Source organism: Grampus griseus (genome assembly GCF_964374135.1).
Source record: "Grampus griseus genome assembly, chromosome: 3".
NCBI lineage: Eukaryota > Metazoa > Chordata > Mammalia > Artiodactyla > Delphinidae > Grampus > Grampus griseus.
The window spans coordinates 62,289,373-62,316,079 of record NC_139019.1 but is presented as its reverse complement, the minus strand read 5'-3'; the positions used below and the strand labels follow the sequence as shown (position 1 = coordinate 62,316,079).

Sequence of the window (26,707 nt, the reverse complement as noted above, 5' to 3'; positions counted from 1 at the left end):
TATCATTGGTAGATTTGTTTACTGATTTGGTTGCTCTCTTCCTTTTTTAATTTATATATATATATATATATATATATAAAACTTTCTTTTTTCTTTTTGTGAGTGTGTATGTGTATGCTTCTTCGTGTGATTTTCTCTGTACAGCTTTGCTTTTCCCATTTGTCCTAGGGTTCTGACTGTCCATTGTTTCTTTTTAGTATAGTTTTTAGGGCTTGTTATCATCGGTGGATTTGTTATTTGGTTTAGCTGCTCTCTTCCTTTCTTTTCTTTTTTCTATTACTTTTTTTTAAATAATTTTTTCTATTTTAATGACTTTATTTAGTTAATTAAATTTCATTCTTTCTTTTTTTGTCTCCCTTTTCTTCTGAGGCGTGTGGCTGACAGGGTCTTGGTGCTCTGGCCGGGTAGCAGGCCTGAGCCTCTGAGGTGGGAGAGCCAAGTTTAAGACTATGGTCCACCAGAGACCTCCCGGCCGCACATAGTATCAAACGGCGAAAGCTCTCCCAGAGATCTCCATCTCAACGCTAAGACCCAGCTCCACTCAACGACCAGCAAGCTACAGTGCTGGACACCCTATGCCAAACAACTAGCAAGACAGGAGCACAACACCACCTATTAGCACAGAGGCTGCCTAAAATCATAACAAGTTCACAGATACCCCAAAACACACGACCGGACGAGGTCTTGCCCACCAAAAAGACAACATCCAGCCTCATCCACCAGAACACAGGCACCAGTCCCCTACACCAGGAAGTCTACACAATCCACTGAACCAACCTTTTACCCTCTGGGAGCAGACACCAAAATCAATGGGAACTACAAACCTGCAACCTGGGAAATGCAGACCCCAACAGAGTAAGTTAAGCAAAATGAGAAAACAGAAAAATACGCAGCAGATGAAGGAGCAAGGTAAAAACCCACCAGACCAAACAAATGAAGAGGAAATAGACAGTCTACCTGAAAAACAATTCAGAGTAATGACAGTAATGACCCAAAATCTTGGAAACAGAATGGAGAAAACAGAAGAAATGTTTAACAAGGGCCTAGAAGAACTAAAGAGCAAACAATGATGAACAACACAATATGAAATTAAGAATTTTCTCTAAAAGGAATCAATAGCAGAATAACTGAGGCAGGAGAACCGATTAGTGATCTGTAAGATAAAATAGTGAAAATAACTACCACAGAACAAAATAAAGAGAAAAGAATGAAAAGAATTGAGGCCAATCTCAGAGACTTCTGGGAAAACATTAAATGCACCAACATTCGAGTTATTGGGGTCCCAAAAAGAAGAAGAGAAGAAGAAAGGGACTGAGAAAATATCTGAAGAGATTATAGTTAAAAACTTCCCTAATATGGGTAAGGAAATAATCAAGTCCAAGAAGCACAGAAAGTCCCATACAGGATAAACCCAAGGAGAAACATGCCAAGACATATATTAATCAAACTATCAAAAATTAAATACAAAGAAAAATATTAAAAGCAGCAAGGGAAAAGCAATAATTAACACACAAGGGAATCCCCAAAAGGTTAACAGCTGATCTTTCAGCAGAAACTCTGCAAGCCAGAAGGGAGTGGCAGGACATGTTTAAAGTGATGAAAGGAAAAATCTACAACCAAGATTACTCTACCCAGCAAGGATCTCATTCAGATTCGATGGAGAAATTAAAACCTTTACAGATAAGCAAAAGCTAAGAGAATTCAGCACCACCAACCCAGCTCCACAACAAATGCTAAAGGAACTTCTCTAGGCAGGAAACACAAGAGAAGGAAAAGACTTACAATAACAACCCCAAAACAATTAAGAAAATGGTAATAGAAACATGCATACCTATAATTAAATGTAAATGGTTTAAATGCCCCAACCAAAAGACACAGACTGGCTGACTGGAAACAAAAACAAGACCCATACGTATGCTGTCTACAACAGACCCACTTCAGACCTAAGGACCCATACAGACTGAAAGTGAGGGGATGGAAAAAGATATTCCATGCAAATGAAAATCAAAAGAAAGCTGGAGTAGCAATTCTCTTATCAGACAAAATAGACTTTAAAGACTATTACAAGAGACAAAGGAGGACACTACATAACGATCAAAGGATCAATCCAAGAAATATAAGAATTGTAAATATTTATGCACCCAACATACGAGCACCTCGATACATAAGACAAACGCTAACAGCCATAAAAGGGGAAATCGACAGTAACACAATAATAGTAGGGGACTTCAACACCCCACTTTCACCAATGGACAGATCATCCAAAATGAAAATAAATAAGGCAACACAAGCTTTAAATGATACATTAAACAAGATGGACTTAATTGATATTTATAGGTCATTCTGTTCAAAAACAGCATATTACACTTTCCTCTCAACTGCTCATGGAACATTCTCGAGGATAGATCATATCTTGGGTCACAAATCAAGCCTTGGTAAATTTGAGAAACGTGAAACCGTGTCAAGTATCTTTTCCGACCAAAACGCTATGAGACTAGGTATCAATTACAGGAAAAAATCTGTAAAAAATACAAACACATGGAGGCTAAACAATACACTACTTAATAACCAAGAGATCACTGAGAAAATCAAAAAATTCCTAGAAAGAAATGACAATGAAAACACGAGGACCCAAAACCTATGGGACGCAGCAAAAGCAGTTCTAAGAGGGAAGTTTATAGCAATACAATCCTACCTCAACAAACAAGAAACATCTCAAATAAACAACCTAACCTTACACCTAAAGCAATTAGAGAAAGAAGAACCAAAAAAAAAAAAACCCAAAGTTAGCAGAAGGAAAGAAATCATAAAGATGAGATCAGAAATAAATGAAAAAGAAATGAAGGAAACGATAGCAAAGATCAATAAAACTAAAAGCTGGTTCTTTGAGAAGATAAACAAAATTGATAAACCATTAGCCAGACTCATCAAGACAAAAAGGGAGAAGACTCAAATCAATAGGAATGAAAAAGGAGAAATAACAACTGACACTGCAGAAATACAAAGGATCATGAGAGATTACTACAAGTAACTCTGTGCCAATAAAAAGGACAACCTGGAAGAAATGGACAAATTCTTAGAAATGCACAACCTTCCGAGACTGAACCAGGAAGAAATAGAAAATATAAACAGACCAATCACAAGCACTGAAATTGAAACTGTCATTAAATATCTTCCAACAAACAAAAGCCCAGGACCAGATGGCTTCACAGGAGAATTCTAGCATTTAGAGAAGAGCTAACAGCTATCCTTCTCAAAACTCTTCCAAAGTATAGCAGAGGGAAGAACACTCCCAAACTCATTCTACAAGGCCACCATCACCCTGATACCAAAACCAGACAAAGATGTCACAAAAAAAGAAAACTACAGGCTAATGTCACTGATGAACATAGATGCAAAAATCCTCAACAAAATACTAGCAAACAGAATCCAACATCACATTAAAAGGATCATACATCATGATCAAGTGGGGTTTATTCCAGGAATGCAATGATTCTTCAATATATGCAAATCAATCAATGTGATACACCATATTAACAAATTGAAGGAGAAAAACCATACGATCATCTCAATAGACGCAGAAAAAGCTTTTGACGAAATTCAACACCCATTTATGATAAAAACCCTCCAGAAAGTAGACATAGAGGGAACTTACCTCAACATAAAAAAGGCCATATATGACAAGCCTAGAGCCAACATCGTTCTCAGTGGTGAAAAACTGAAACCATCAGGAACAAGACAAGGTTGCCCATCCTCACCACTATTATTCAACATAGTTCTGGAAGTTTTAGCCACAGCAATCAGAGAAGAAAAAGAAATAAAAGGAATCCAAATCAGAAAGAAGAAGTAAAACTGTCACTGTTCGCGGATGACATGATACCATACGTAGAGAATCCTAAAGATGCTACCAGAAAACTACTAGAGCTAATCAATGCATTTGGTAAAGTAGCAGGATACAAAATTAATGCACAGAACTCTCTTGCATTCTTATACACTAATGATGAAAAATCTGAAAGAGAAATTAAGGAAACACTCCCATTTACCATTGCAACAAAAAGAATTTTAAAAATCTAGGAATAAACCTACCTAAGGAGACAAAAGACCTGTATGGAGAAAACTATAAGACACTAATGAAAGAAATTAAAGATGATACAAACAGATGGAGAGATATACCGTGTTCCTGGGTTGGAAGAATCAACATTGTGAAAATGACTCTACTACCCAAAGCAATCTACAGATTCAATGCAGTGCCTATCAAATGACCAATGGCATTTTTCACAGAACTAGAACAAAAAAATTCACAATTTGTATGGAAACACAATAGACCCCGAATAGCCAAAGCAATCTTGGGAAAGAAAAATGGAGCTGGAGGAATCAGGCTCCCTGACTTTAGACTATACTACAAAGTGACAGTAATCAAGACAGTATGGTACTGGAACAAAACCAGAAATATAGATCAGTGGAACAGGATAGAAAGCCCAGAGATAAACTCACACACATATGGTCACCTTATCTTTGATAAAGGAGGCAAGAATATATAATGGAGAAAAGACAGCATCTTCCAATAGGTGGTGTGGGAAAACTGGACAGTTACATGTAAAAGAATGAAATTAGAACACTTTCTAACACCATACACAAAAATAAACTCAAAATCGATTAAAAACCTAAATGTAAGGCCAGATACTATAAAACTCTTAGAGGAAAACATAAGCAGAACACTCTATGACATAAATCACAGCAAGACCCTTTTTGACCCACCTCCTAGAGAAATGGAAATAAAAACAAAAATAAACAAATGGGACCTAATGAAACTTCAAAGCTTTTGCACAGTTAACCATAAACAAGACGAAAAGACAACCCTCAGAATGGGAGAAAATATTTGCAAATGAAGCAACTGACAAAGGATTAATCTCCAAAATATACAAGCAACTCATGCAGCTCAATATCAAAAAGACAAACAACCCAATCCAAATGGGCAGAAGACCTAAATAGACATTTCTCCAAAGAAGATATACAGATTGCCAACAAACACATGAAAGGATGCTCAACAACATTAATCATTAGAGAAATGCAAATCAAAACTACAATGAGGTATCGCCTCACACCAAGTCAGAATGGTCATCATCAAAAAATCTACAAACAATAAATGCTGGAGAGGGTGTGGAGAAAAGGGAACCCTCTTGCACTGTTGCTGGGAATATAAATTGATACAGCCACTATGGAGAACAGCATGGAGGTTCCTCAAAAAACTATAAATAGAACTACCATACAACCTAGCAATCCCCCTACTGGGCATATACCCTGAGAAAACCATAATTCAAAAAGAGTCATGTACCAAAGTGTTCATTGCAGCTCTATTTACAATAGCCAGGACATGAAAGCAACCTAAGTGTCCATCATTGGATGAATGGATAAAGAAGATGTGGCACATATATACAATGGAATATTACTCAGCCATAGAAAGAAACGAAATTGGGTCATTTGTAGCAAGGTGGATGGACCTGGAGACTGTCATACAGAGTGAAGTAAGTCAGAAAGAGAAAAACAAATACCATATGCTAACACATATATATGGAATCTAAAAAAAAAAAGGTTCTGAAGAACCTAGGGGCAGGACAGGAATAAAGACGCAGACATAGAGAATGGACATGAGGACGCGGGTGGGGAGAGCGTAAGCTGGGACAAAGTGAGAGGGTGGCATGGACATATATACACTACCAAATGTAAAATAGACAGCTAGTGGGAAGCAGCCGCATATTACAGGGCAATCAGCTCGGTGCTTTGTGTCCACCTGAAGGTGTGGGATAGGGAGGGTGAGAGCGAGATGTAAGAGGGAGGATATATGGGGATGTATGTATATGTATAGCTGATTCACTTTGTTATAGCAGTGAATAGCAGAAACTAACACACCATTGTAAAGCAATTATTCTCCAATAAAGATGTTAAAAAAATAAAGTTTACATGGAAAAATAAGAGAATAAAATAGCAAAAAAATAATTTTTTTTTTGGCTGTGCTGTTAGGCATGTGGGATCTCAGTTCTCCAACCAGGGATCGAACCCGTGCCCCCTGCATTGGAAGCATGGAGTCTTAACCACTGTACCACCAGGGAAGTTCCCCCCGCCCCACAATTTTTTTATAAAGAGTAATTGTGGAGAAAGGCAATGGCCTACCAGGTAGCATAAATATTTAATATAAGCACCAAGTACAATGAAGTAGTAAAGAGTTCAGATATATGAAAGTTTACTGCACAATAAGCATGAATCATTCAAGAAATGTTTGTGATAATTGTCATTTAGTCAGGAATAAAAAAAAGTTGGATTCCCACCTTATTCCTTACACCAAAATAAATTACAGCAGTGTCAACAATTTAAATGCAAAGAACAAAATCATCTGGCTACAGACAAAAAAACGAAATCAAGAAACAAATAACAATGGGAAAAATATTTGCAATATAGACAATTTCCAAGATCAAAACAAACTAAACAACAAATAGGTAAAAAATGGAATGAATGAGTTCACAGAAATTACTCCTGAACAAATGAAGACTCATTCATACCTCAAAATAAATCACAAACTGAAACTTTTCATGGATAAGATCAAAAGGTTTTGAAAATACAGTCTTGTGTTTAAAAGGATACAGAAACAAACAGCAACCTCCTCCTTTTGTTTGAAAAAGTGTAAATTGATACATCCTCTACAGAAAGCAATTTCAACAAAATGCATATTTCTCTTTGACCCAGCAATTCCTCTTACAGAACTTTATCCTGTAGATATACATGCACATGTGGGAAAAGATATGCTATTTCAACAGCAAAAGATCAGGAAAAACCTATATACCAAACCAAATCGATTCAATGGAGCATTATCTAGCAACTGGAAGAAATAGTGTTTATTGAGGAAAAAAAACCCAAGATATATATAACATGCTACCATTTGAGTTGCTTAAAGGCGGAAAATAGGACATATATATACTCTATGTCTTTGTACATGTAACTGAATCTGCAAGACACACAAGAAACTTATGGGTGACTGCCTCTGAGGTGCCTCTGAAGAGATGAGGAGATGGGGGAAGGAGCTGGGTTTACATTCCACTTTTCAATCATGATCTATCAAGTAAATACACTCTTTTTTTAAAAGGAAAGTCTTATACTCTATTTCTTCTTCACTTTCCCACCCCAAAAGTATCCTGGCTTACACATCAAAAAAGGAAAATTAAATTATCCCCTTTGCCACAATATCCAAAACTACACATATAACTTTTACTAAAGTATGAGAAATATGAAAATGATACACACTTCTCTTCCTTTGCTCACCTAATTATTCATAAGTAGCTAAGTCATGTGTTGTCATCTATTTTAAGCTACAATTGAAAAGGAGGATTATGAAAGTAATAGCAGTTGTGTGAATAATCAATTTCTAATCACGACACTCTTCTCAAGTCCCAGAAATCAGTTCTAACTCGTGGCAAAGGTGCTCACCTCCACCATGGCTTAACACCAAGGCTGCAGCACGTCAGAAATAAAATAACCAGATTAAGGAAGAACAGGACAAGAAAATGGGGGGGTGGGGGTGAGGTGAGTGTATAATAGCAGCAAAACAATGGTAATCTTTACAATGAATCATGAATTTTTTTTTTTTGGCCACGCCTTGCAGCTTGTGGGATCTTAGTCCCCCAGAGATCGAACCCGAACCCTCAGCAGTGAAAGCACGGAGTCCTAGTCACTGGACCTCCAGGGAATTCCCTAAACTATCTTTTTATAGTATTAATAAAGGCAATAATTCTCTCCTTGCAAGAAAATGTGCATTCACAGAAGCCCTTTATTTTTTATTCCACTTGAAAATGGAACATTTACGTTGATTTTCTACCGAGTCCTAGGAATAGCAAAACTGTTAAAAGAATAAGAAAAAACCCAACATGGTAGCAACGTCCCTCAATAATAAATTTCCCCGAGCCATTTACAAGCACTCAAATGACAGGATTCATCAGTAAGACAATCCTCAAATACTAAGCTTCTTTGAGCTCTTCTTACAGAGACACTAAAGTAAATATAACGCAACAAACAGTTTAGATACTATTTTGTACCAACACAAAAACATCAAGTCACTATATGCTTGTTAATTAAATCATAATAGGACTCTACACAGACATGCAACCACAAGAAAGAAAATCAGTTATTCTATTCAAATATTAACATTTATTTATTTCCCAAATGCCTTTGATCAACAGAGCAGTACTTCTGCAAAGCTATTATGAACCAACTAAACTTAATACTCCTGCAGAGAAGCTCAAGGCATCTCACCTAACACTGCTAATTTATTAATTTGTCTTCTTTGCTATAAAGTTTCATGTTTTTCTAACATTCGATTACCTAAAAACCAATTATAGCTTCTACTCGCAATCTATTTTAATCTAAGGATCCGAAAATAATCTTAAAGGAAATGTATTTTAAAATGTCAAAAGATGCAATTTACTAAGCATTACACTGTTTAGTCTAAACCATTTCCTATAAACTCAGATAAAAGAATTCAACTGTAAAATATAATCACAACCTGTTATAGTAACGTATTTAATTTTCTATTTTGCTAACTAAAGCTGACTAAATCCAGGGACTAAATAAACTGAACTGTGGCTATCTGCAGGTTATGAACTGTGAAATGTAAAAGGTGCTATAAATAATACACACAAAAAAGCGTACAAAGAAATTGGAAAGAGAGGCAGCTTGCTTAGGATTAAGGATGTTTGGGATGTACAGTGAAGGCCTGAATTTAAAATGGAGAAAATGCTGTTTGCTAATTTGAGAAGATTCATTGATGGACACAAACGGAGTCAGAACGCAGATGTATCTGAGAATACAACATGCCTGCAAAGGATGATTTCAGAAGGGCTCAACTGCACCCAATACAAGCTCACTACAGGATGCAGAGGAAAGGAGGACAGGCGGGAACAGGGGCTGAAAGTAAAGAGCTGAATTATTTGTTTCCAAATCTGACACATCTCTAATGCAATTTTAGAAAGTTATTTTGCTCTACCGATTCACTTAAAAGAAATGAAGCAGAATTATATAAAGCATTAATTAAATATATTAGCCTAATAAGTAGAACACTTCTCCCTTACCCTTCTTTCCAGCTTTCCTAATGGACACTTTTTTGCCTCCCCTGATCTAACCTGATAAAAACTAAGCTTTTAACCTACACTGATTTTTGAAACAAAGCTCTGCTTATTGCAAAATTTCTCTAGGGCAAGGACCCACAACTTTCATCAGGTTGTTAAAGGAGATAGTGACAACAGCTTTTAAATAATTTCTTTCAAGACTCCCCTAACCCTAACCACTGCAACAGAGAAAGAACAAAACTACCTTGTGCCATTTACTCCCTTCCCTAATCCTATTCAACTTGGCTTCTAACCCAGTGAAAAGTTACAAATACAGGAGGGAAAAAGAGCACCTCCTGTGCTTAACTGTGGAGTCCCCATCCTGTACCGTGCCAATCAGAGTTAGTTCTAGAGTCCTCTTTCTGACTTCAGGATTATAGGACTGCCACTATCCTTGAAGATCCTAGAATAATTTCTGAAGTCCTAGGTAAAAAATTTAGAAGCTAAACTCTCTCCTGAGCAGAGTTTCATAACTTTCTTCCTACTTTAATGTGTCAATCCCCAAAGAGCGCCTCATTTTTTTCCCCTTAATTAATAAGATGTTTAGGGACTTCCCCGGTGGTCCAGTGATTAAAGACTCTGTGCTTCCACTGCACAGGGTGTGGGTTCGATCCCTGGTCTGGGAACTAAGATCCCACATGCCTCGAGGTACAGCCAGGAAAAAAGAAAAAAAAAAAGATGTTTAGGACTTCCCTGGTGGTGCAGTGGTTAAGAATCCGCCTGCCAATGCAGCAGACATGGATTTGATCCCTGGTCCAGGAAGATCCCACATGCCACAGAGCAAGTAAGCCTGTGCACCACAACTACTGAGCCCATGCTCCGCAACTGACACCCCCCATGAGCTCTAGGGGCCTGCGAGCCACAACTACTGAAGCCCTCGCACCTAGAACCCGTGCTCCGCAGCAAGAGAAGCCAACGCGATGAGAAGCCCGTGCACCACAACGAAGAGTAGCCCCTGCTCGCTGCAACTAGAGAAAGCCGGTGCGCAGCAACAAAGACCCAACACAGCCAAAAAAAAAAAGATGTTTAAGAAGCAACATAAAAATCTACAAATAATATCATCATTAATTATTAAGACATGCAAACAATCATCTGTTTGTGGAAAAGGGTGACTCAAGACTAGCAATGAGGTTCTCAGATGGGAGAGGCCTATACCAGCAATGAAATTGGATCTGTGGCCCTAGGAACTGCCCTTAGGTCTAGGTGACTTGTTTCCCCAACTGTCAAGTAAGGACCAATGCCACACACATTTTCCACATTCACAAAGTACTGCTCAATTCTGTTCTTGTTTCAATCATTTTTGTTATTTCTATGTTAATCACTGATTGTCAACAACTGTTAATGCTGAAATCCAATTTTACAAAGTGTAAGGGCTACTGACAGTAATGGCCCATTCTGATATTTTAAAAATTGGTTTTCAGGGCTTCCCTGGTGGCACAGTGGTTGAGAGTCTGCCTGCCGATGCAGGGGGCATGGGTTCGTGCCCCGGTCCGGGAAGAACCCACATGCCGCGGAGCGGCTGGGCCCGTGAGCCATGGCCACTGAGCCTGCGCGTCCGGAGCCTGTGCTCCGCAACGGGAGAGGCCACAGCAGTGAGAGGCCCACGTACTGCAAAAAAAAATAAAAAATAAATAAAAATTGGTTTTCAGATTCTTCACTTCATAGGTGAGTGGCAAATTTGACTTCATTTTACTCCTGGGGAGGAGACACCTTTAATTAAAATGTTAGGTACATGTGGGTTTCCCTGGTGGCGCAGTGGTTGAGAGTCCACCTGCCGATGCAGGGGACACGGGTTCGTGCCCCGGTCCAGGAAGATCCCACATGCCGCGGAGCGGCTGGGCCCGTGAGCCATGGCCGCTGAGCCTGCGCGTCCGGAGCCTGTGCTCTGCAACAGGAGAGGCCACAACAGTGAGAGGCCCGCTTACCGCAAAAAAAAAAAAAAAATGTTAGGTACATGTATACATGTCATACACAGAAACCACCTTTATAACATATCAAAAAACATCTACCGAGCACCTGCTGTGTACAGAAACACTGGGGAATTCAGGCATTAGAAAAAACTAACAACAAACCCCATCTCTGTCTCCTGGTTAAATGCATTTTAAAGGGTAGAAGGGGTCCATAAGGAGAAAAACCAGGGCAGCAGTTATGCATGATATGAACCGTATGTAACATAAGGCCTCTCTGATCTCCGAATTTCTGACAGCAAGTCCTCTGGTTTCTGACAGTGGTCAGAAATGACTTTCTTCAGGAAGGGCACCTGACCTGGCCCTGGAAAGAAGGGTGGAACTTAGACAAAAGAATGACAACATGGGTGGGGTGGGTGTCCTATACAATGGAGCATGGTGTACAGTGAGCTCAGTGAATAATGGGTAAAAGAGCTTGACTAGAATAATGAAAGGTTCACGTAGAGCAGAGAAAGAGATAAGAGACTGGCAAGCTAACCAAAATATGCGTGACTCTGAATGTCAGGAATTTGGAATCTGTTCACAGGACAATGGTAAGCAATGGAGGAGTTTGGTTTGGTGTGTGTATGTTACAGCTAAAGAGTTGGGTATGAAGATGTGCAAAGTAATGCTTTAAAATAGTTTGGGGAACTTCCGTGGTGGTCCAGTGGTTAAGACTTTGCCATCCAATGCAGGGGGTGCAGGTTCGATCCCTGGTCGGGGAGCTAGGATCCCACATGCCGCAGGGCCAAAAAACCAAAACATAAAACAGAAGCAACATTGTAACAAATTCAATAAAGACTTTAAAAATGGTCCACATCATAAAATAGTTTGGGAGCAAGGTATACAAAGGCTACAATGCAAGGAAGACACTGAAGGGGAGCTAAGGATGAAATAGTGAGATGAAATAGTCCATACATCCAAACTATTCAAACTATTGAATAGTTTCAATATTTTCATCCTTGAAATAGTCCAAGGATGAAACAGTGAGATTAAACTAAAGTGGGTGTAGGAGCAACATGAGAAAGCAGTAACCAATGCATGAATGACTCCATAGTTCTTCAGTTCTAAAATTCATATTTAACATTTCTGAATCAGTATGCATTTACTAATCAGTACGTACATATAACACAGTGATGTAGGTATAACTATTATGCCATTTTACAAAGAACCAGAGGCAAAGAACCAGAACTTGCCTAAAGTTAGGTAGCTGGTGAAAGACAGAAGTGAATCCTCCACAGCTTAACTCAAGCTCTTAACCACTACCTTATTTGTCCCTACTCATAACCAGTCTATCATCTTTCCCTTACGTGAATGATACCAATCTTCTGGGTCTAGGAAGACTGAAAATACGATGAAATATATATACAATGGAATAATACTCAGCCATTTTAAAAAAATGAAATTTTGCCATCTGAACAACATGGATGGACCTGGAGGGTATTATGCTTAGTAAAACAACTCAGCAAAGACAAATACGGTATGATATCACATATATATGGAGTCTAAAAAATAAAACAAAGGAATGAACATAACAAAAAAAAAGAAACAGACTCAGAGATATAGAGAACAAACTAGTGGTTACCAGTGGGGAGAGGGCAAGGGGGATGGGAAATAGAGGTAAGGGGATTAAAAGGGACAAAGTATTATGTATAAAGTAAATAAGCTACAAGGATATGCTGTACAGCAAAGGGAACATAGCTAATATTTTACAGTAAATTTTTGTTTTATATATAAATTTATTTATTTATTTTTGGCTGCATTGGGTCTTCGTTGCTGTGCGCGGGCTTTCTCTAGTTGTAGTGAGCGGGGGCTTCTCTCGTTGCAGAGCACAGGCTCTAGGTGTGCGGGCTTCAACAGTTGTGGCACACGGGCTCAGTAGTTGTGGCTTGCAGGCTCTAGAGCACAGGCTCAGTAGTTGTGGCACACGGGCTTAGTTGCTCCATGGTCTGTGGGATCTTCTCAGACCAGGGATCGAACCTATGTCCCCTGCACTGGCAGGCGGATTCTTAACCACTGTGCTACCAGGAAAGTCCTACAGCAACTTTAGATGGAGTATAATCTACAAAAATTTTGAATCACTATGTTGTACACCTGAAACTAATATAATATTGAAAATCAATTATAACTCAATAAAAATAAATAAGTTTTTTTTTCTTTCAAGTTTTAGGTCTCATAGCACTTCACATATAGAGTAAAACCTGCTCAAGAGCAAACTCCAAGGCCCTCCAGGGAGCCAGAGACCTTTTAACACACTGTTTACAAAAATCAAGCACCTTGACAGGCTTCACTGTGAGCTGGCACATAATTTCCTTTTACCAAAATAATGCATGTTCAGCTATTGCTAAAGTTAATTCTTGTCCCTTTCTCTCTTAATCCTCCATTTCTTTTTTTTTTTAATTTTATATTGGAGTATGGTTGATTAACAATGTTGTGTTAGTTTCGGGTGTACAGCAAAGTGATTCAGTTATACATATAGTACATGTATCTATTCTTCAAATTCTTTTTCCATTTAGGTTATTACAGAGTATTGAGCAGAGTTCCCTGTGCTATACAGTAGATCTTTGTTGGTTATCTATATTAAATACAGCAGTGTGTACATGTCAATCCCAAACTCCCTTTCTCTAACCCTACTTGGCATAACCTTTCATTTTCATTTGGCAACCCCAATACCCAAACTCACATCACCTAATATAAAAGGGAAAAAAAAGGAGGCAGGATTTCCAACTGAAAATATATCAAGAGAGTTAACATCCTTAACTGCCTTCCTCCTCTGCCTAGCCAGAAAAGTAAGATAATTATTTAGTATAGTTATGAGGGGAAGGGGAGTATAATATTAACTATTCAAAGTTATGTACCAATTGTTTGAAATGGGAATAAACAGCATGAGAAACGAGGTAGATTTCAGGTCTTACCTTAAAATACACCAAATTCCCTATTTCTACTGTGGGGGGAAAAAGTATCAGGAAATGTTTAGAGGAGAAAATAAATTTTCTCGAAAGTAAGCTATTATCACACCATCTAAACCAACTCACCCTTAGCTAGCTTAATATAGAACAGAAATTACAACAGATATTTAAACATCAGTGTAATATTTATTCTTCCTGTGGTTACAGGAAAATTATTTTTATGAGTCTGTATAAGAAAGACATATGCATTCTGTCTCACATTAGAGTTTTATGTATCATACATGCACAAATTTAAATTCACCTCCTCTGGGATTACAATGTTCTCCAATGACAGACAACATGGTTGGTTACAGTATATGAACATAATCAAGGTTTTCCAAAAACAGTCATCAGCCAAACACTGTTAATGTTTCTGTCCAATGATGAGACATTAACCATGTACTTCAATTTGACAAAGGCCCAAAAAAAGTCATCAGCCAGACACTGTTAATGTTTCTGTCCAATGATGAGACATTAACCATGTATTTCAATTTGACAAAGGCTAAGTTTATCAGTTAGCCTTATTCCCTTTCTACAGGGGTGAAGATAGTCTAGTGGTTAAGAAAACCAGCTGGAATCAGGCATGGATTTGAATCTGGTTCTCTTACACAGATATGTTATCTTAGGCAAGTTTATCTAATTGCTTTGAACCTGTTTCCTCTATTGTAAAATCCCTACCTGTTAGGTTGATATGAAGATTAATATTAATAAGAGTTAACATTTATCAAGTGTTTATTGAGTAAATGGCACTGTTCTAAGTACCTTACATAAATGCTACTTTTAAATCACTCTATGAGGCAGCAGTATTATTCTCCTCACTTTACACATGAGGAAGCTAAGGCACTGAGAGAATTAGGTGGGCCCAAATACATAAAGCTATTAAGTGGAGGAGCAGGGCTCAAACTCACTTGAACCCTACCTCTTAACTCCTATCAACATGCTAACTTAATGTATCAATATTTAAATACGTCTGCACAGTGCTTGACCCACAGGAAGCATTCAATAAAAATTAGTTATTGTGATCATTAAAAACTAGAGCCTCAGGACTTTCCTGGTCGCACAGTGGTTGAGAATCTGCCTGCCAACGCAGGGGACACAGGTTCGAGCCCTGATCCGGGAAGATCCCACATGCCGCAGAGCAACCAAGACCGTGTGCCACAACTACTGACCCTGCGTGCTCAACTACTGAGCACATGTGCTGCAACTACTGAAGCCCACCCGCCTAGAGCCCGTGCTCCACAACGAGAAGCCACCAGAATGAGAAGCCCATAGAGGGCAACGAAGAGTAGCCCCTGCTCGCCGCAACAAGAGAAAGCCCGTGCACAGCAACGAAAACCCAACGCTGCCAAACAAATACATTAACTAATGAATCAATTAAAAAAAAAACAACAAAAAAAACCTAGAGCCTCACATACGTCTCTACATATTGGTTGCCCCAGTTATTACCCTGTTAAGAGTCAGTAAAGACGGGACAGACTCAGATAGCAAGGTGAAGAGGAAGAATGGCTTTCAGAAATAATTTTAGTAATTAAACGGTTTTGTAAGTGTAACTTCAGCCAGTTATCAAAAAAATAATGGGAAAGCAGTTTTAACAATAAAGTCCATAGGGAAAAGCACACACACACAAAAAACCCTCAAGTAATGATAATGAACAAAGTGAGGACTAGAAAACAAGTAAAAAAAAAACAGGCAGAAACACCACTCCTGCCTGCTTCAGTGCCCTCGTGTACCAAAAATGAATCAGAGCTTTTTCAAAGCCTGAAGAAACTCTAGCAACATTAGAAGTGCTATGTCTTAGACAGTCACCTTACTGCAGAGGGACCCAAACCTGGATACAAGCACATAAAACAAGTGGCTCAGGTCCCAACAGTTGCCACACTGTGTTTGTAAACTGCCCTGGATCCTTATGGAAAAGAAGACTGTAATTTCATTCTGCAAACATGAAATTAACGCCCACAGAGGGTAAGTGACAGCATAAGGTCAAGCAACTAGTATCACAACTAGGACAAAAACACAGATTTTCCTGAGCCATGTTCAATAAATTTTCTTTCCACTAAGCATTAATTAAGATAGTGTAGTGAGACATTTCTTAAAAAGTACCCTACCTCAACTAATTGTTAGCAGCAGGATGACTTGGTAACCAATTTTAATTAAAATTTTTTTCCTGAAGAAAATGATCATTCTTGTTTATCACTGTATTCTCCCTGTGCCTATATTACTTCATTGCACTAATAACATTTGTTGAATAAACTAAGCCCCAAGCCATCACCCTCACTGTAACCTTAGAAGTTACAATAAAGCCCCAAATCATTAAATGAACTTCATTTATCCTTAAGACCACTCTCTATAAAATGTCTAGCTTACAAGGCCTATTTTTATTTCATAGCCTATTATACAAAACCTTCACTATAATCTGAAAAGTCTATTATATGCAATTATAACTATATAAAATTTAAAATTCAAGGACCAGCATAAGGGCAATTCCCCACACTTAAGAAAACAACTCAAAAATTTCTAGCTTTTTGCTGAATGAATCCTTCTCTGCTCCTATGCAGTTTTAGTAACTTAACTCTGTGTTAAGGCTACTTGGTATTAACAGTCCCCTACAAGAAGCTTGAAAAGCCAAATGAACTTCACCACCTCTATCAAAAAACAAACAGCACCAAGAACTATTGTTCAGTCTTCACTGCCTATGTCTCTTACTCATACAACTTAATTTTTCTCCTATGACAACTAAGGAAACTGGGTAGATTCAGAGGGAGCAGATCCTGGCCTATTAATGAGTAGTAAAAAGAGCCACAGGGAAATTTCCCATTACAAAAATATAAGCACACATACATCTAACCATCAATGGAAAGCCACCCTGTGCTTTCAAGTACCACTTCCAACAATATTCTACAATCAATAAAAGGTCAAATAAAGCAGCAATGGAGAACAGTGAGACTAAAGTTACATGTTAAGATTTTGGGAATGAAGATTGCTAATTCAACCACAACAACTGTTATGTCTGACAAACCAAACCTCCCACTCACCTTCTCCCTTCAACACATACACACACACACACACACACACACACACACACACACACACACACACACACACACACACACACACACACACACACACACACACACAAGATAAGTACTCACATTACGAAAGTATTTGTCCAAGTTGGTCTTGTTTTAGCAAGGAGGAAACATGTCTGTGAAATACCTGGTGGGCCAGGAATCATGTGATGTTAAATGGCAAGCAGAGAAACCACCACATAAATTATTTACCAGGAAAGCTGCCATCCTGCCACCAGCCTCCATGTTTCTGTTTTACAGAAACACTAACTGAGAAACATATATTCAACTTTTTTTCTACACCTACCTTTTTTTTTTTCAGTAATATGACAAATGGCCAAAAGTTCATTGGGACATAGGATTGAAGAAAGAGATAAATATCTAAGTCATTATTTTAACAGTTTCCAGCTGTTAAAACAACGTTGTTGTCTTTCATCACAACTGTTGTCTTTCATCACAACTTTCAAGAATCCCACAAAATTCATTTAGCTTCATTATTCCTTAACTGTTTTACAGTAAAAGAGCAGTTTGCACCATGTTCATGGAAATATCCAGGCAGAACAGCTCTGTCCTCTGCAACTAAGTACATTATGTCCTTCCTGAGACTGCTTCTACTATTTATACCTAATCATGGGTTGTGGCTCACTGGCCCAAAGACCAGCATCCTAGGACTCCTAAACGACTGTCATTTCTCTAATGTATACACAGATCTTCCTTGACTTACACTGGGGTTACTGCCCGATAAACCCATCATAAGTTTAAAGTATTGTAAATCAGAACTGCATTTAATACACCTAACCCACTGAACATTATAGCTGAGGCTAGCCTACCTTAAATATGCTCAGAACACTCACATTAGCCTACACTTGGGTAAAAATCATCTAACAAAAGCTTATTTTATAATAAAGTGTTAAATATCTCATGTAATTGATTGAATACTGTACTGAAAGTGAAAACAGAAAGGTTGTATGGGCACAGAACGGTTCTTTACCCTACTGACCCTGTGGCTGACTGGGAGCTGCAGCGTGCTGCCCAGTGTTACAAGAGTAAGGTACCCAGGAAAAGATCAAAATTTGAAATACGGTTCCTACTGAATGGGTATCACTTTCATATCATCTTAAAACTGAACCACCTTAAGTCGGGGACTGTCTGTAGTTGGGGCTTCAGCAGTGCTCTGGAGTTTTATAGCTAATCTTAGTTTTCCAGGAAAATTAGTAAAGTCATAATTGGGAAGAGGGGTGATAAGTAAACAATCTTCATAGAGCTCCTTGCTCCTTCTCTTAAACAATTCAAGTCAGGAGTTGTTTATAGTCATTTTAAAATACAAAGGAAAACAGTGATTGGGCACTCTTGTCTAACATAAACCCATCCTTGCACCCCAGGCAACCTACTTCTAAAACACAACGTGTGGACTATGCCCTACACTATGCCTATCATGATTAATTTGAAGTAAAACGAACAAGTTACCTTAATTTAAAAGTTCATTATTTCCCTGCCTAGATTTTAAATTACTGATGCCACCGTCCCATTCTCAGGTGCGGAGACTGACATCCTTTCTAATGTCATCAGGGAAACAAGGCATGTGTAGAAAAGGCCTATGTCTGGATTAGGACAAATCAAGTTTGAATCTCTGAGTTTCGTCACTGCTCAGCAGTTTAAAATTGGCCAAATCTCAACTTCTGCTTCAGTAAAATATGTATAAAATGCCACCTGTCTCAGAAGATAGAGTGGAGGATGAAAGGGGATAGGTAATGTGAAGCGCCCCAATACCTAAGTAGTGCCAATATTTACACTGCCTTGAAGCAACACTTTCTGGAAGCCTCCTTTATAAGTGCCAAACACATTTTAGGTACTTTTTCATGTCTTAAGTCTTCGGAAATGCTTTAAGCATTTTCCCCATTTCTCTGTTTTAAAGAGGTTAAATAACTAAACAGGTCACAGAAGTGATGAGTACTAATTCAAGCCCAGGTTTTCCTGACTCCAAACAGAGTACGCTCTGTCTACTGTGTGCCTTACATGGCTGCTTTTGAAAACACATGCTTCTCTCAGTGGTTTCAACTGGAAAAGTTAGAATTGAGCAGTTTTGTAAACATCATAAATTCCAAAGTGAACAATGATTTTTAGATTTTAATCAAGCCTACCGTCATGGTTAAGGTTTACTATCTAAAGGACCACAATCATTTCAATAGTGGTCCTTATACTGAAACCATTATTTACAAAATCCACGTCATCAAAGGTAAACCATGGTATGGCTTGTGATATGATACTCAGCTTTAACCAACAACCAAGGCTACTGCTGAAACCATTCCAAGAGGCCTTGGTGGCACTCGATTCATTCAGGGATTTAGTGCTTGCTATATAAATAGCACTACTTACAGTAAATCCTTGTAAAAGTCCAAGACAAGCCTACCATGTAATAAATTTCACATTTCATTTGCACTCAAGATTAAAGCCCTAAGTAGTACACAATCTACAATTCTTATGTCATAAAAATAATTTCATTAATATTGTATAAATTGTACCACCTCACAAACTAGTCAACTGACCAAATTTGTAAACCATTAATAAAAACTTCTGGCAGAAAACTTAAGGTTTAATTCTTCAATACTCCACAAGACACATATAGGACTACTTCTTATAACCCCATATTAAATCATAAATATATTCCAAAAATTAAATTCCAATAGAGGTTATGTCCTAAGCTTACAAAGCAGATAATTTATAATTGTGGTTTTAAGGCTCTTTTTGAAGAACACCTTTAAGCCTTTCCCTCCAAAACTGTGACTATGCCTATGCATATACAGACACCTATGCATTCTACTTAAGGTACTCCATTAAAGTCCATCTATAGCTCCTCTCAATTTATAGGAAATTCACCAACCCCAGATAACAACTCCTTATTTAGGAAGTTATGTACAGTATTTACAGTTTTAAGAGATTTTTCTCCTTGTTTTTAAACAGTATGGTCCTTGAGGAATTTACATTTATCAGCTCAAAATTTTTATTTACTCACAACTTTACATTAAAATGACACTTCTAAATCTTTTAAATTCCTGCAACACTAAAAAACAACAACAACAACAAAAACTGGTGTCCTTTGTCCACTGTTATTAAGAGTGCTCACAAGATGTGTGGCCCTGAACTAGGGGTGGCAAAGAAGAGAATTCCATGATACTGTCAAGGCTGGTGACCTTGAGAAGTTTACAGTCTCGTTGTACAGTCTGTTCTATTAAAAAAAAAAACCCTCCTTCCACAATTTACTGACCATTTTGCACAAATAGGTGTGGTCTCTAAACTGAAACCTTTAAATGGATAGGAAAAGGAAGACTGTAGAAAAAAGAACCGGAAAACAGATTCAGAGAAATTGAAGGAAAAACATGACCAAAGGATCAAATTTTCCAGCAACACATACCTAAGAATATGTTTGATTTACCACATATACCTAGTTTTTAAAAACCTATAACCAATTCCACAAGAATTGTGGAACTGGGAAATTAAAAAAAAAAAAGATTCAGACATAATTACTAACTCAATAGAATTGATAAAATGACAACTTATACAACGATTTTACCAAAAAAAATGGTACTGCGAACTATTAAGACAGCAAAAAATTTAAGCAGATGGGGAAGAAAACAATATATGGCAGTTATGCCATACACTCCCACTGTCACACCCATGGCAGACATCACTAATTAATCATGCAATCCTTTCCCCCTACTGAGCTTAATTTCTTCCAAAATAACCTTCCAGTAGAAATCAGGGTGGGCATTATAACTGAACCTATTTGTTGTCCTTGATAGCTATTTTTTAAATACTGTTCAACTAAGCGAAGAACCAAAAATTTATGTATTTAATGTTCAATGAACAGACTTCATTTAGAGTTTTTCCCAAAACAAAATACTCTTTAAAAGTTTAAATTTTCTCTGTTGAAGAGAATAAAACATTATGGTCAATATAACCTTAATTAGGAAAAATACTCTTTTTCAAAAAAGTACATGAGTTCTAGAAAACTGTAATAAACTATATTTTTCAGCAGCCTTCATTTTTGACCCAGTTTGAATGAAATAACCAGAAATAATTATTTTTTCTGAGTATCAGTAAAGTTAAAAGCAGACATACCTACATCATTCAGGGATTAAAACACAGAAAGTTTTAAAAAAAGGATAATATATACTTGTAAAATGAATAACTTTGTTCTTGCAGTTTAAAAGAAATACGGGTCACTATGAAAACTCTAAAGAGAATGTGACCATTTTAAGATTTGTCACTTCCTTCCAGAAAGGATTTAAGGTAGAACACAGACTCCAGAAATGAGATGATAAAAAGGGAAATAAAAACAGATTCCTGGAACTACAGGATCATACTATGATGGGTGATGTTTAGCATAAAGTAAACTAACAGAAGTCAAAACCTGGATTCACTCTAAGTTTTAAGAGAGCACTGTGGGATAAGCAATAAAGTATTATTTCCTAAATCCTTAAGTCTAGCAAAGACTTCATAATATTCTATGAAGAAACCAGAAGGCTCCAGCTTCCTAGCACTAATAGGATTCAAGTAGTACAGAAACATAGGCAAGGCTGACAGATGACAACACAATGTCAGCAATATAAACACGATAAAAGGGGGCATTTCCCCACCCCAACTCCAACCTCAATTGATACTAATACTAAAAATAATAAATTGCTTTGAGAACGAGAGTACTTCTTTAGTAGTTTTTTCAGCAGAAGCTCATAAGTACACATGACCTCAAATTATACATATCTTTTCCTCATCGTAGAGCTCCCTGTGTATAACCATTCAGACCTTTTCCCATTGTTTCCTGTTATTTTAAAGATTCGTTTGAAAAAGTGTTTGCACTACTTTTACTTCTCAAGTCCAAAAGCATAATAAACATTCCTGCCCAGGGCCTTTTTTCTCCCTAAAACAAGAGTGAAACATGAGCTCTCTTTAAAGACTTGCTATATTCCTAGAGTGTGTATAAAACCTTTCAAAGTCCATTTGCATCCAATTGTCAGTAGGGGCTTTTTCATTTGGACAGGCCACTCATCTGGAGGAAAATGATTTGTAAATTTGCCTAAGTTGCCAAATCACACATGGAGACAAAAAACTGACCGTTTTTGCTCCATAAGACAAACCATTTTGAATAAATGAGCATGACGCCAGGAAAGTAAGGTTAATAATCTGGGCAATTATTGCTGGAAACAACTTCAGGGACAAAGAGAAACACTCATTTAGCTTATACTTATGGGACAGCTTTCTGCTAAATGGCTTTAATCTTACTACCAGTACTTAGTAGCAAACAGAGCACTTTATAGAAGCTATGTGATAAGTGGGAGGCAGAACTCTAAAGACTTATCAAAGTTCCTTCACAAAGCAAACTAAGGAAAGCCACGGTTTTCCCCACTATTGAAAGGAATAAAGGGGGACATAGGTCAGGAGCCATTCCTTTTCCCTTGTCTAGCTAGAAACACAAGCGCCCCAAATGCGCACAACCTAGACCGAGGCTCCAGCCTCCGGCAGTGAGGAGGAACCAAAAGCAATGAGTGGAGCCCAGACTACGTTCTTACCTCCTGGATGCGCTTCCTGGCCCGCTGAAGCACTTCTTCGTAGCCCTTCTGCCGCAGCTCGCTAAGGCTTTCGTAATACTCCTCCGGGTCATCGGTCTCGGTGAAGAGTACCTGGGAGAGGATCTTCCAGCCACAGGTGTCCAGGCCGTGACCCAGGTAAACCTGTAGCTGGTAACACAGCGTGTCTATCTCCTGCTCGGTCATCTCCGGGGCGCCCCCGAACAGCACCGTCCACATGCCCGAGGGCTCCTCGGGGAACACAGGCAGGCACGGCTCCAGCTGCGAGTTCACGGAGCACAGCTGCTGGTGCACCGCGCGCAGATCCTGGAAGGAGAAGAGCCCGGCCCAGCTGCACTCCTCGGCCGGGGACTCCAGCTCGGCGGCGGGCTGCGGCTGCTCAGCGTCCGAGAGCGCCAGCGCCGCCGGGTCCGCCTCGTCCTCCCTAACCATTTCCAGCACCTCGATCTCCTCGGTGACCGTCCCGCAGGCGCTCACTACCCGCACCGACGACACCGGCGCCTCCTTGGGCGCCGGCGGGGCTGCCGCAGTCGCAGCCCCCGCCACATCCCTGCCTCCAGATGTCCTCCGGACCGGGCTGGAGTTGGCCCGCACTAGGCTCCGGAGAGGGCTCTCCGCCCCTTTGCCGGCCGAACTCCGCAGCAGTGGGTCCCCCCGAAGGCTGCACGCGCTCCGCGGAGAGCCTCCCTCCGCCCAGGCCGGGCGCCTCCGGGACCCGGGGCTCCTGCCCAGAGTCGCGGAGGCAGTGGCCTCGGGGCGACCCTTGCCCGCCGGGCTGCCCGGCCCCCGGGTCCCGTCGGACGCGGGTGCACCAGGCTCAGCGCCCCCTCGCGCCCCTGCCTGCTCCCGGGTGCCGCTTCTCTGCCTCTGGGCCGTCCGGTTGTGGCAGGTTATGGCAAACTTGCCCTCAATCTCGTTCCAGGCTACGATGAAGACGAACTTGTGCTTCTCGCGCTCGTCGAACACATGGGGCCGCACGGCCACCCAGTCCGACTCGAGCGTCTCCTCGAGCGCGAACGACATGGTGGCTCCGGCGCCAGGCCGCGGGGAAGGCGCCGCCGGCCCTGCCCGCCCGAGGACTCACCGGCTGACTGCACCGCGCCCCCAGCTCACCCTCGCCGGGAGCCTTCAGCCATCTTAGCGCGCCGGCCGGCTCTCCCCGCTCGCTCGCCAGTCTCTTCGCACTCGCACCCACCGCGCTCCTTTGTGGTGCGGCTCGCGGGAAAGACAATACGCGTCGCAGGAGCAGGTAGTTCACATGGTCACGTGCGGCCGGATCTGTTTACAAGCCCTGCGCTGCGGCAGCGCCTCGCGCCCGCCCGGGCCGCCCCCCGAGCGAGGCCGCGGTGCTGCGTCTGCGGCGCTCCGGAGGTGAGGCGCGGGTTGCCTAGCGCCGCGCAGGCGGGTAGGTGGTCGGGACCGGCGGCTTGCGAGCCTCCGCCGCTCGCCCGGGCCGATCTCCCCGCCCCTCCTCTTCTTCCCGACCCACTGGAGCCGGCGTGACGGAGGGACGCGTCTCCTAAACTCTGCGCCTCAGTATCGCCACAATGTTGCCATTCGGCTGCTGACGTCGCGGCTCCACGAGGGACGTAAACACGGGCACGTGCCGCACGCTGGTGACGCGGCGGCGGAGGCGCGCACACCCCGCTCGCGCGCGTCGGCCCCGCCTCTCTGCGTCTCCCGCCCCCGCCTGCTCGCGGCCGCGCGCCTGAGTCTTCTCTTCCTCCGACTGAGCCTCCTACTCCGGCGCTCTGGAGCTGGTGATCCGCACGCAGAGAGAGGCAGGTGTACCCTGCGGGACAGGTGGCCTCCGAACCCAGGAAAAGAAGAACGAATGTGGAGGAGCTGAGAATTTTTGAACTCCAGTCATTCAAAGGGACTCTCAGGTGTAAATTTTCCTCCATTCACCCAGAGGGGTAACTCCTATATTCAGAAAGTAGTCCGTAACGTTATGTGAACTATGTGCTAAACTTTATTGGGATCCCCTAGACTATTGGGTTCTCTCCTAGCACCCTTGCGATACAGTTTAAGATATGAAAGGAAGGTGTCTGAAGACAACTCAGTAGAACTCCAAAATAAAATTAAATTAAATGAAAATTCAGTCATGTCCCAATAGTATGAATGTTTACATCTCAGTTCATCAGTGTTTTATTGCTTCAGGATTCATCATTGTGTGCTGTTCTGTGAACCTCGTTGTGAGATCACTGACTTGAGCCTTTTGAAATAGTATTCAATTATAAGTTACCAGAAAGCACATACCAAAAAAAAAAAATCATGTAGATCTGAAGAATTCTGTTCATACTGAACTATGACGAAACACATTCTTAAAATTGCCTAGTGGATCTTATAATCTAGTTTATATTATTGGCATTCTTTTTTTCCTGCTAGTATCCAATTCATATTGCAGGTATTCTGCATTCACAGTAAAGTACAATGGGAATTGTTACTTTTATCCATATTTCTAAAATATATGCAAGACCATTTGGATTAACCTGGCATTGTTAGCCATACTTACTTCAGTATTGTCCTGACATCTGAATAAACAGCCAAAAGCTTTATTTCTGTCACTCAGCTGGACATTTTAGACCTGTAGATCTGCTCTGACCAAAAAAAAAAAAAAAAAAAAAAAAAAAAAAAAAAAATGGGGGCACTTTGGGCAGGGCAGGATGAGCAAAAAGGGAAAAGGACTGGTTTTTAAACCTTTTTACAGTTCTTTATGTGAACTATAAATTTTCAAAGCTTGTAACTGAACTTGTGGCAACTCTCAAATGCAAATCAGAAATAACACCTTTTGAAAGGCAGGAAGAAAGAGAGAAAAGCCATTGCAAATCTTTATCACCAGCTAAGCAAACAATAGCACATCATAGAAAAATTTCCTCTTTTCTGTGGAAAAGTTACTACTAACAGTTTTTCTGTTAAAAAGTGATGAGATAATTATAGTTCTCTTCTTATAATACATTATAGATAAGTATAAATGCTAAGAATGAATGCCAAAAGAATATGTTTATGGGAAGTATTTTTATTTACATGTATATTAAAATTGCAATATTTATCCACAACATTATGTCTTATCACAATAGTGCTAGAGAAAAATTGTTTGTGGTCACACAGGTGTTAAGTATTTTCGCCCAGTACTCTAGCAACTGTGTTTTGTCAAAAAAGTTGTTTCAATGTTTCTGGTCTCCTCTATTCTCCTCTATTCTCCTCTATCTTAGTAACTGTTATCCTAGAAATAAGAAAAAAAAAAAAAACTGAAATTCCCATGGCAGGTGACTGTAGTGCTTTACAATTCTTTATTTAGGGCTATATCTGATTGTCAAGCAAGATCTCTTGAGTGTATAAATACTACCTGGGAATAAGTAAAGCTACAGAAATCTACATTTTGACCTTGTTCCATAACCCCAGGAGCCTGGGTTGTGATTCTCCCACTGGGACTTGCTAAAAACTTCACACCATATCTTTTACTACTGCTGCCATCTCGAATACCATAGGGTGTGCTGGGATTTTTGTTCTAAGCGGCAGGGTTGCTTGTTCTGCAGTGAGGACCTACTGCAGAGCCATTCTCTCCTTAGAGCCATACTCAAAGCTGGCACCTTCCACATTGCCTGATATATGAGCTGGAGCAGTTTTCCTAGGTGTGGAATGTGTTGCATCCAAAGCCCAAGGAGGCTTAACAGTCATTGTGCTTCCTTCATTCTGGTAGTGGCTGCATCATGCACCAATCTGTCCTTTACTTTGAAGGGAATGTCCTGACACACACCTGACCGTAGGATGTGCAGAAACTTTACAGAGTTGGCAAGTGCCTGAATTTTTGTAGAATTTGTCTCCCTCCCTCTGGAGTGCATATGTCTCCAGCATGCCAGCACCCTCTTACTCATCCTGCCAGATCAACATGATGTCATCAGTGTAATGTATCAATATGATATTCTGTGATATGTCCAGGTGGTCCAGATGTCTTCAGGCTAAATTATGGCAGATGGTGGGAGAGTTAACATGGCCCTGGAGCAAAGT

At 40.1% G+C, this 26,707-nt stretch overlaps 1 protein-coding gene across 1 annotated transcript in view; it reads right to left on the bottom strand.

Annotated features, from left to right (window-relative positions):
- Positions 1–23,719, bottom strand: part of JMY (junction mediating and regulatory protein, p53 cofactor) — a gene marked incomplete at its 5' end in the record, with an annotated part of 73,425 nt that extends 49,706 nt beyond the window's left edge. Inside the window, one exon of the mRNA XM_082651162.1 lies at positions 22,679–23,719. Coding sequence (XP_082507288.1) covers positions 22,679–23,719 — 1,041 coding nt within the window. The remainder of the gene's footprint in view (positions 1–22,678) is intronic.
- Positions 23,720–26,707: the final 2,988 nt, after the last annotated feature.